The 11,188-nt window shown below is 36.0% G+C and overlaps 1 protein-coding gene across 14 annotated transcripts in view; it reads right to left on the bottom strand.

The window, feature by feature from the left end:
* Positions 1-2,085: 2,085 nt before the first annotated feature.
* Positions 2,086-11,188, bottom strand: part of CEP70 (centrosomal protein 70) — an 84,449-nt gene continuing 75,346 nt past the window's right edge. For all 14 annotated transcript variants that reach the window (XM_053221395.1, XM_015082471.3, XM_053221398.1 and 11 more), the window contains 5 exons: positions 8,301-8,447; positions 7,959-8,127; positions 7,564-7,678; positions 5,733-5,812; positions 2,086-2,807 (listed from right to left, as the gene is read on the bottom strand). In XM_053221395.1, coding sequence (XP_053077370.1) covers positions 2,746-2,807; positions 5,733-5,812; positions 7,564-7,678; positions 7,959-8,127; positions 8,301-8,447 — 573 coding nt within the window. In that variant the 3' untranslated portion in view covers positions 2,086-2,745. The remainder of the gene's footprint in view (positions 2,808-5,732; positions 5,813-7,563; positions 7,679-7,958; positions 8,128-8,300; positions 8,448-11,188) is intronic.

The raw sequence follows: 11,188 nt of genomic DNA, 5'->3' as shown, positions 1-11,188 counted from the left end.
CTATGTTAGCCAACTTGACAATAAATTATATATATTAAAAAAAGTATAATAGCCATATATATCAAATAGAGATCAGGCTTTTTTAAAAAACAACTTGTGGAATATGTATAAATTTCATCACATAAAAAGTGACAAAGAAACAACAATTTCCAAAGACCTGATACCAAAAAACAAAACATGTCCTGACTACAATGCAGTAAAATTAGAAAAAAATAATTTAAAAAAATAATAAAAAGACAACCTAAGAACCCTACACATTTTCAGGCTTAATACTTCTAAACTTCCACTTTTAACCAGGATGGAGTAACAGAAACCAAATTTACCCTTCCACCTGTACCAACCAGAACCAAAACAAAACAAAGAACAGACAAAATACATGAAACAACAGTTTTCAAGACACTGGATACCAGGTATGTCCACATAACAGTCTGAACATGAATGTTTATAACAGTTTTATTTGTAGTAGTAAAAAACTGGAAAATAACTAAAATCTCCATCACTAGATGAATGGATACACAAATTGTGGTATATTCATACAATGGAATACTACACAGCAATAGAAAGGAATGAACTATTAATAAATGCAACATGCAAAAATCTCAAAACAATTATGGTGAAAGAGGCCAGACAAAAAAAGAGAACAACTTTTTAAAATCAATTTTATGATTCCATTTACATGAAATCCCATAAAATGCAAACGAGTCTATAATGACAGAGAACAGATCAGTTGTTGCTTAGGGGTGGCAAGGGGCTGGGTAAATTACCAAGAGCAAAGAGAGAAGCTTTGGAGAGAGATTGATATGTTTATTATTTTGATTGTGGTGATGGTTTCACAGGTATAGGTGCATCAAAACTTATCAAATTGTATACTTTAAATATGTTCAACCTACTAATCAATTATTCCATAATTAAAAAGTTAAAAAGGGGCTAAACACTAATTTCAGTACTTTACTTATATTTTAAATAATTAAAACTGGATAAAAGTAGATCCAACAGAGGGGGCCTAAAGTTCTTACTGGTGGCACTGTCCCATTCAGTGATCCTCCAAAAAACTCTTGAGGCCTCTGAGGAAGAGTTTGAAACTTGTTTTAAACTAAGAGCTAAGGGGCGCCTGGGTGGTTCAGTCGGTTGAGCGGCCGCTTCGGCTCAAGTCATGATCTCGCAGTCCGTGAGTTTGAGCCCCGCATTGGGCTCTGTGCTGACAGCCCGGAGCCTGGAGCCTGTTTCGGATTCTGTGTCTCCCTCTCTCTGACCCTCCCCCGTTCATGCTTTGTCTCTGTCTCAAAAATAAATAAACGTTAAAAAAAAAATTAAAAAACAAAAACAAAAACAAAAAAAAAACCCTAAGAGTCAGCCAGAGATTCTTAAACTAGCTAACAAAATTTAAATTCACTTACTTTTTAAATTATATTTTTTCATTTCAAATAACATTAGATTTCCTAGCTGCCTCACAGCAATTTCTTGGAGTGATCTAATCAGCTCAGAGTATTTACATAATTAAATATCCAATTACTTTTTCTACCCAACTCTCAAAAGACACAGGTCCTTTCACAGATTGTGGGCTCGTGTTTAGAAATGTAACTGCAGGGGTGCCTGGGTGGCTCAGTTGGTTGAGCATCTGACTTCGGCTCAGGTCACAATCTCACTGTGAGTTCGAGCCCCTCATCAGGCTCCGTGCTGACAGCTCAGAGCCTGGAGCCTGCTTCAGATTCTGTGTATGTGTGTCTCTCTCTCTGCCCCTCCCCAACTCACACTCTGTCCCTCTCTCTCCTTCAAAAATAAATAAACATTAAAAAAAAATTTTAGAAATGTAACTGCAGCCTAACAAATCAAAGAATTTTAAATCTAGAAAGAACCTAGGCCTGCTACTTATAACAGAGTGGCAAGGGATTGGTGGGGGTGGGGGGGGGGGGAGAGTAACACTGGTCCCTTAAGAAACTCAGACTGAATATTGAGAACAGAGAATAAGTAGAAGCAGCAATAAAAGCATTCTTGGTAAAATAAAATGCAGCAAGGCTCAGCCTTGTAAGAGAATATGACTCATTATATGTGAATAATGCAAATAAGTCACTGAGGACACTTACATTTGGAAATTCTTCACAAGAACTTTATTTAAGATTTCATGTCCTTATAAAAAGTACATTACATCAAGATTGCAAAAAAGACACTTTTTTCAATGAGAGACTATTATCTACTCCTCTCTATTACCTCATAATTCATTTCCTAACCTAACCCAAAGATAAAACATTTTTTCCTTCTTCCTTTTCTTCCTCCAGCTTTGAAAGGTCAAGTGCCATGAAGGATATCTCAGTAGAATGTGCAACTTCCTTGCCAAGAAAGCAGTAGGTTCCTATTGGCTGAATTCAAGACAGCCATTGGCAATCCTTATTCCCAGAATAAAAAAGGTCAGTAAACCCTCAATTTAAATGCAATCTTTCTATTGTTTGCAACCTGTCTCCCTGAGTTTTTCTTTTACTCACACACTACATTTTAAAACAATCTTATAAGCACTCACGAATTCCTTAAGATTAAAGGATTTAAAGTTAACTTACCACTTTAGCTTCGCAACTGTTTTCTCTATAAATCTCAAAGTTAACAAAAATATAGATGGGAAGACCCAATATTAAGAAGGGGATCAATTCTGAGAGTAAATACATTTTTAACCCTTGTCTTAAAGCACGATCCTACAAAATACTCAGAATGTTAAGAATGCAATTTACACAGTAAAAATAATTTGATTTGTTTTCAGTATGAAAGTATTTTTAATTTCTTTACTGCAGGTACAATGGCATCCAAGTCATCAATTTCTGTAACAGAAAAACAAGAATAAGAATAGCTTTATCTAGTGATAGGCTCAGATGAAATGACAATCTCTCTGCAAAGGAAAACCTCAAACGCAAAGGCAACACTAGCACTTTGATGCACAAGAAATTTTTATACAATAGTGGTGATAAGAGTATCACTGATTGAAACACAGATGCTTTACAGGGCATCTGTTTGTAAAAGCTACCATATACCTACAAGTATCCTCTGACTCTGATATTAATCTCATTAGCAGTGTCCTCTTATTAAGAGATCATACTGGCCACATTTGCAATATGTCATTGCCTCTTTAAATCTATATAATTACATGGGTGAGCCTACATGGTGAAATCCTACGTAGAAGCTGTCTCTCTTCTGGGTACCCATCTGAGGACTTAATGATTTCTTCTCATGGAACATAGTCCTCTCCTTAATTCTACTGGACAAATTTCTCATTAGTAAGATCATTCTGAGGTCTACCTTTTAGATGAAACAACATATCTACCTAATAAAAAGTGTGAGGCTTCTCAAAGTACAAATCTCAGATGCAATGTACTGCAGAGCTTAGTCTGGTCCACCTTACCAGATAAACTAGCTCAGGTTCTTCTCTGCCAGATTCTTTGTGAATTTGGTTTCTCTTTCTAAGACTGTCTGCTTCCAACCAGCCTGTTAGAATTCAGTCTGAAAGCTCTTGGTCACTGGAGAAGCAAGGTCCTTTTCTCTCATTATCTAGACTCCAGCCCCAAAAGCCCCAGTGGGAGGTTCTCTAGATTCTGACCACTTTTTTCTACATTATTCTCCTAGGCCACTGTTTATAAATTCATTTTCTTTTATGTAAAAATGCTTCCTTAGATTCCACCTCTCTTCTTCCATGTTTAGCTGAATTTTGGTTGTTTTTCCTTTAGCCTAAATATGTAGCCTATGCTATTTAAGCTCCTGACTTCACTCAGAATACTTGTTTAGATACACTTATAAAGCATCAGGATATAAAAAAAATATATATGCAGATCTACAACAGATTATTTGATTCATACTTTATATCACGGTAAGGTACAAGATCAAGTTATTTCCTGAACCCCATTCTGAAATCACACTTGTTTTTTCACTACATGAGAAATCTGCCTTATAAATAAATCCCACAGAGAAGGATCTTGGCTGATATGAGAATATTCTCAGCTAATCATACCACTTATGTAAGAAAACAAAGTCCTTCTCCATATCTGGTATTCAGTACAACATTCCATAGTTCTAAATGCTTAAAATGACATCTAGTAATAATAAAAATAGTTATGTTTGCCAAACAATTTTAACTTTCCCAATGTTAAGTGTCATATGTAACTCCAGATTTTCAACTGTGACAAAAATACAGAGTTCATCCGCAGAGTGATATGGCTTATTGAAGTAAATGATGCCACATGAACCATGCTGAGTATCGTATCTAAGAGGAAGTTTCTATAGAAGGATTCTGAAATAAGTGTTACCTGTACACCAACTGAAATATTTATTAATGATGAGAACCTCACTGTTTAACTGCTACCACAAAGCAAGAAAAATATTATTCTATGAAACAAAGCTGTTTGGAATACGAGGCAACACATTTCTATGCCTAAAACACATTCAGTCACTGTCTCCCTTGCTTCCACAGTCTACATAAAATAGGCCACAAAACTTTTACATTTACTAGGCTAGATATTCCAGTCAGATGTTTCTTTCATTTATTCATCTTCTTACCAAATTTTAATTTACTCATTCCCTTATCTTCTACTAAACCTCATTTTCTCTTCTAATTTAAGAAATTTATTAAATGTCGGCTCTATGCCCAATGTGGGGCTTGAACTCACAACCATAAGATCAAGAGTCATAGCCTCTACCACCTGAGCCAGCCAGGTGCCCTCTCCTCTTCCAATTCAATTTCCTATGTCAAGGAGGCATTCTTTAAAAAAAAAAAAAAAAAAAAAAATCTTTCAAATGAGCTATATAAAAAAAAATTAATCACTGAATAAATCACTTTAAACTTTAAAAATGTTCTTAATAGTAAGATAAATTACTTTTATAGCCATATATAATCACACTTAAGAGACTTAGAGGCACCTGGGTGGCTCAGTCAGTTAAGCATCTGAATTTGGTTCAGGTCATGATCTCTCAGTTCATGAGTTCGAGCCCTTTGTCAGGCTCTGTACTGACAGCTCAGAGCCTGAAGCCTACTTCAGATCCTGTGTCTCCTTCTCTCTCTGCCTTACCCTTACTTGCACTCTCTCTCTCTCTCAAAAATGAATAAACATGAAAAAAAAATTTTATAAGATAAGAGACTTGGGTCTCTGTTTTGCCTAAAATTCCTAAATAAGTTACATTTTTTCCCTTCAAGAGATAAAACTAACAAAACTCTCAATATGACCAAAAATGCAAATATACATCTTCCCTACTATATATAGATTTATAAATGTGTCTTTCTTTATACAGATGTTTATTTTACATTACTTATCACCTGAGAAGGAAATTTAATTTGTGTATTTAAAAAACACAGTAAGTTCTATCTAAAAAAAAAAAAAAAAGAAGGAAGAAAAAAAAACAACACAAAACATCTTCCAAGATCATAAATTCTATCACGATTTCTTTTCATTAAGCTATGACAGAGTTAGGGTTAAACTGGGACCAGCCAGAGTAATGCCATTTCTCCTTTGAAGATTTCAAAACAAAGGCAATCCCCAGCTCCTTAAAGGATATGTACCTTCTCTGTTCTGTAGACCAACCCTAACCAACTCTAACTGCAAGTTAGGAGTGTGTTTCCAGAACTGTTAGTGCTTTTTATACACTTTCTAACAAAACACTTCTAGGTACAAGCACTAATACAGTCACTAAGGAACACTCTTCCCTCCAACCCAATGATATCTTAAGACTCAAAATTTAACCACCAACAACAAAGATCTTACCTAAGATTTCAAGTAGATCATTAGTCAATGCCTGAAATGCTGGGAAAAATTCCTCATGTTCTTCCAATTTGTTGATAATGCTTTTAAAAAAAAATGCACAGTTTACACTGAATTTCCAACTTAAGGTTTGCATTTGATTGAAAATAAAACATTTTCAAAATGTTAGGAAATTTCCTGCTAATTTAAATATAAATGTAATAATCATTTACTGCAATCCTTGATTTTTGAGCTCTGTGTTGACCTTTTACTACGTTTGTAGAGAAATATCTATTATCAGTGTAAACACGTGTTCCAAAGTTAAATTTATGTAACACTCCTGATGTGGAAAATTTTCCATTTAGCTCAAGGATTTTTAAGAGACCTTGCTTTTTAACGTTTTCTAAAAATTAGTTTTTGTATCCAGTATTCTATTAAACATTAAGAATAAGTATCAGTAGACAGTATAAATATGGGAAGGGGAAAAAAGACCAATAATGAGAGCTATGCTCCTTTTAAAAGCAGCAAGTATCAGGGGCGCCTGAGTGGCTCAGTTGTTAAGCATCTGACTTCAGCTCAAGTCATGATTTCATGGTTCCTGAGTTTGAGTCCCATATCAGGTGAGCTGGAGCCCTGCTTCTCTCTCCACACCCCCTCACTCACTTGTGCCCTCTCTCAAAAAATAAAAACAAACAAAAAACCCACTTGTTTTGAGGTACCTGGGTGGTTCAGTTGGTTGAGCAGCGGCCAACTCTTGATTTCAGCTCAGGTCTTGATCTCACATTCCTGAGTTTAATCCCAGCATTGGGCTTTGCGCTCACAGCATGGAACCTGCTTCCAGGAGGTGTCTCCCTCTTTCTGCCCCTACCCCGCTCATGCTCTCCTCCCATCTCTCTCTCCTTCTCTCTCGAAAACATTTTTTTTTACTGTTTATTTTTGAGAGAGAGAGAGAGAAAGAGAGAGAGAAAGACAGAGAGAGAGAGAGAGAGACAGAGTGAGAGCCAGGGAGGGGCAGAGAAAGAGACAGACAGAATGGGAAGCAGGCTCCAGGCTCTGAGCTGTCAGCACAGAGCCTGATGCGGTGCTCAAACCCACAAGTCTTAAGACCATGACCTGAGCCAAAGTCAGGTGCTTAACCGACTGAGCCACGCAGGTGCCCCTCTCTCACTCTTAAAAATAAATAAAAGTTAAAAAAAAATTAAAAAAAAAAAAGCATCAAGTATCAGAAAACTCAAGTGTCAGATTAGGTAAGGATTTTTCTTGGAAAACTTACATAATATATGGAATAGGTGGTTTATGTATATGTTCCTCTTCCCATATGTTACAGTACCAAATTGGGGGGAGGGGGTGGGAAGAGTTGCTTGAAGTATAGCTAGAATGTTTCAATATTTTTTTAAAAAAATCATATCTTATTTTAGAGATGACTAGCTTTAAAAAAAATCCTTAACATTTATCTTTTAATCAAATAATACACTGTTAGTGATTATTAAGTGGTCTATGGTGGTATATTAAAAATAGGACTGGTTTATATATTCTGAACACTTACATGATGTTGCTAATAAGGTCTGAATTTCTCCATATATATAATTTCCCCTGGGAACAGGCTTAGAGCAGTAATGCTGGAGTCCTGACCCACCCTATATAAACTTAGAGGCCCTACAATCTATTTTTACCTTGAAAATGTTGGCATTCTCTCCATCTATCTATAAGGTGTGAGATATTTTAGACTGTCAAATTATTTAAAAGATGCTATCCCAAACAGGAAAGGTAAATAACTTATAAAGTTTTGAAAGTCTTTAATGTCATCACTCCAAGCATTTTGGATAATATTTTGCAAACTTTTTAAAATAAATACCTTTGGAGATCTTCAGGTCCTAATACCTGCATAACCTGCTCATTCATATTCTCATTAATCAGCCTACACAATTTTCCAACTGTGCTCACCAACACACACAATGAAGTTGAACTATCTGTAAGAAAAAAATAAAAGGGTATTTTAAAACTGAATTTTCAAAATCATTAAATCAAATACTTTATGCTTCCATTATCCTCAATTTTTTACTTAAAAAATTTTAACCTACTTTTACTTGATTTATCAGGAATAATTCTTTTTTATTTTTTTTTAACGTTTATTTATTTTTGAGACAGAGAGAGACAGAGCATGAACGGGGGAGGGTCAGAGAGAGGGAGACACAGAATCTATCAGGAATAATTCTTAAATGGGGGCCAGACAGGGCAAAGAGTCATCACCTAATTCTAAGAGTTCTTGGAGGTTTCTCACAGCATTGTTCATTTCTCCAAGCCTAGTATAAACTTCATTCATTCGAGGATAGACTCCATTTAGAGAAGGCACATCAAATAATTTTTGGAAGTGAGAAACAATAGCTTGCAAAGTTTTTAAGTTTGGTATATTGCTGTCCTGTCCAAAAGAGAAAGAGAAAGATGGTCCACGTCTTAAAATAATCCCAAGGCTTTAATAAAAACTTTAAAGAGACATAGAATTCTAGTAGAATATCAATATCTGTATCAGTATCCGTTTTTAAGATAAGATTACATTAAAATGTGAAAATTTACATAAGTATTAAGCATTACCTTTTCCTTATTTTCAACTTCTTCTAACATGGTATCTACTATAAATAACAGATCTTCAACTCTGATACCTTCATTTTCATCCTGCTTTTTTAAATTATGCCAAGGCACCAGTTCTGCAGACAGTATTTTCAAGGACTTATACAAATCCTTTATAACAAAAGAAACAATATGGTATTATTGATTTTTTTAAAAGTTTCCATAATGATAATAAAATACAGTAAAAACTTGGATTCCAAGTAACTTGTTCTGCAAGTGTCCTGCAAGACGAGCAAACATTTCTAATAAATTTTAAGTTGATAAGCTAGTGATGTCTTGCAGTACAAGTAGTATGTGATGCCAAACGTCACATCATCACAACTGAACCAATGGTCTCTCTCTCTCTCTCTCTCTCTCTCTCTCTCTCACTGAGGGATTGTGGGTGATCAGTCTCCCATGCTCGGATGCTTGGTCTCAGGCCATGGTGTTTGGCAAAAATCAGTGATTTTTCAGAACTTTGGAAGGTGCCCTCAACCAGCACTAGTGTATGTTTCGTCACTTCAAAGCACCTATGGACAGTCCTTTGCTTTTCCATACAAGAGTAAGCTTAGGAATGCATTGCTTCAATGCTAGGTCACTGAATAGGTTCCTTGTTAAAGTTGACCAAAACGAGAAAGATTCCATTTGAGCCAACAGACAGCAGTGATTCCGTTAGCGATAGTGGTATAACCCTCCTCTCTTTTGTCTCTCTCACACCAGCCACAAACGTTTTCAAAGGTAAGTGCAGGTTAATTTATTTTTCTTTATTACTTTGTATTAGATTACAGTATTGTAATCATTTTTACATGAATATTTCTGGATTGTGGAATGAACGTTCTGGGTTTCCATGATTCCTTATGGGGAAATTTGCTTTGATATACAAGTACTTTGGATTACAAGCATGTTTCTGGGATGAATTATGCTCACAAACCAAGGTTTTACTGTAAAATTATCCCAGGCAGGTTTAATATATATATATATAATAAATATATATAAATATATATATATAAATATATATATTTATATATATAAATATATATATATTAATATATATATATATTTATATATATATATATATATATATATAAAACATTGGGCTCCTGAGTGGCTCAATCGGTTAAGCATCCAACTCTTGATTTCGGCTGAGGTCATGATCTCATGATTCGTAGGATTGAGTCCTGAGTGTCAGGCTCTAGGCTAACAGCGTGGAACCTGCTTGGGATTCTCTCTCTCCCCCTCCCCAAATTGCACTCACACTTGCTCTTTCAAAAATAAACATTTAAAAAATTATATACATATATATATATATTATATATATAAACAAGAATTGTGTGTATTTATATATATTTTATATATATATATACATACATATATATATACATATATATACTATATATATATAAAATCAAACCATCATCAGTACCTTTTTTTTTTTTAATGTTTATTTTTGAGAGAGAAAGAGAGACAGCACAAGTGGGGGAGGTATAGAGAAAGAGGGAGACAGAGAATCGAAAGCAGGCTCCAGGCTCTGAGCTGTCGGCACAGAGCCTGATGCCAGGCTCAAACTCACGGACCATGAGATCATGACCTGAGCCAAAGTCAGACGCTTAACTGACTGAGCCACCCAGGCGCCCCAATCAGTACCTTTTTAAAATATCATTACCATTTTAGAAAAAGTCTGTTATATTGCTTTCTCCAGGTAAATATAGGGCTTACACAAAACATGATATATTGATGACCTCCGATCTATTGTTTTTAATTTATTTATTTTGTGAAACAGGGTGAGCACACGCAGGTAGGGGAGGGGCAGAGAGAGAGTGAGGGAGAATCCCAAGCAGGCTCTGCAAACATTTCTAATAAAATTTAAGTTGATAAGCTAGTGATGTCTTGCAATACAAGTAGTACTGTTAGGGCAGAGCCTAATTTCAGAACATTTTCATCACCCCCAAAAGCAATGTCATTCCCATTCACAGCCACTCCCCATTCTTCCCTGTCCCCAATCCCTGGGTCACTACTAATCTACTTTCTGTTTCTATGGATTTGCCTATTCTGGGCATTTCACATAAAATGGAATTATACAGTAAGTGTCCTTTTGTGACAGGCTTTCCTTCACTTATGTGTTCAGGACTCATCTATTATAGCATTTATCTCCAGGCAGGTTTTTATCTTGAAAAAAATTAAAAGATTCTAAATTAAATTAATTCTAGTCTTCATGACAGCCTACTTAATCTTCTTGGCCTAGACAAATTGTCCCACTCTATTTTAATTTTTTTAATGTTTATTTATTTTTGATAGACAGCACACGCGAGTGGGGGAGGGACGGAGAGAGAGAGAGAAACAGAATCCAAGACAGACTCTAGGCTCTGAGCTGTCAGCACAGAGCCCGATGAGGGTCTCGAACTAATGAACCACGAGATCATGACCTGACCTGAAGTCAGACGCTTAACTGACTGAGCCACCCGGGCACTCCTGTCCTAATCTATTTTAAACTGTGCACAAAGGACAAAGCTACTGTAAGTTTAAAACTCTAAGACTGGTCAATTGGTAAGTAAGACTGGTAAATAAACATTTACTGAGCATCTACTATGTGCATGGCACAGTGCTTGGCCCTTTAGAGCACTGCTGTCGTCTCTCCCCTCTTTGTATTCTCTCCCTCTCTCTCTAAAATAAACAAACAAAAAAAGGGGGGTGCCTGGGTGGTTTGGTCAGTTAAGCATCAGCCTTCAGCTCAGGTCATGATCTCACAGTCCATGAGTTTGAGCCCCATGTCGGGCTCTGTGCTGACAGCTCAGAGCCTAGAGCCTGCTTCGGATTCTGTGTCTCCCTCTCTCTCTCTCTGCGCCTCCCCTGCTTGCACTCTGTCTCTATCTCTC

The sequence above is a fragment of the Acinonyx jubatus genome, chromosome C2 (assembly GCF_027475565.1).
Source record: "Acinonyx jubatus isolate Ajub_Pintada_27869175 chromosome C2, VMU_Ajub_asm_v1.0, whole genome shotgun sequence".
NCBI classification, from domain to species: Eukaryota; Metazoa; Chordata; class Mammalia; order Carnivora; family Felidae; genus Acinonyx; species Acinonyx jubatus.
Note: the sequence above shows the minus strand (reverse complement) of the source record. Positions and strands in the feature narration are given on the sequence as shown.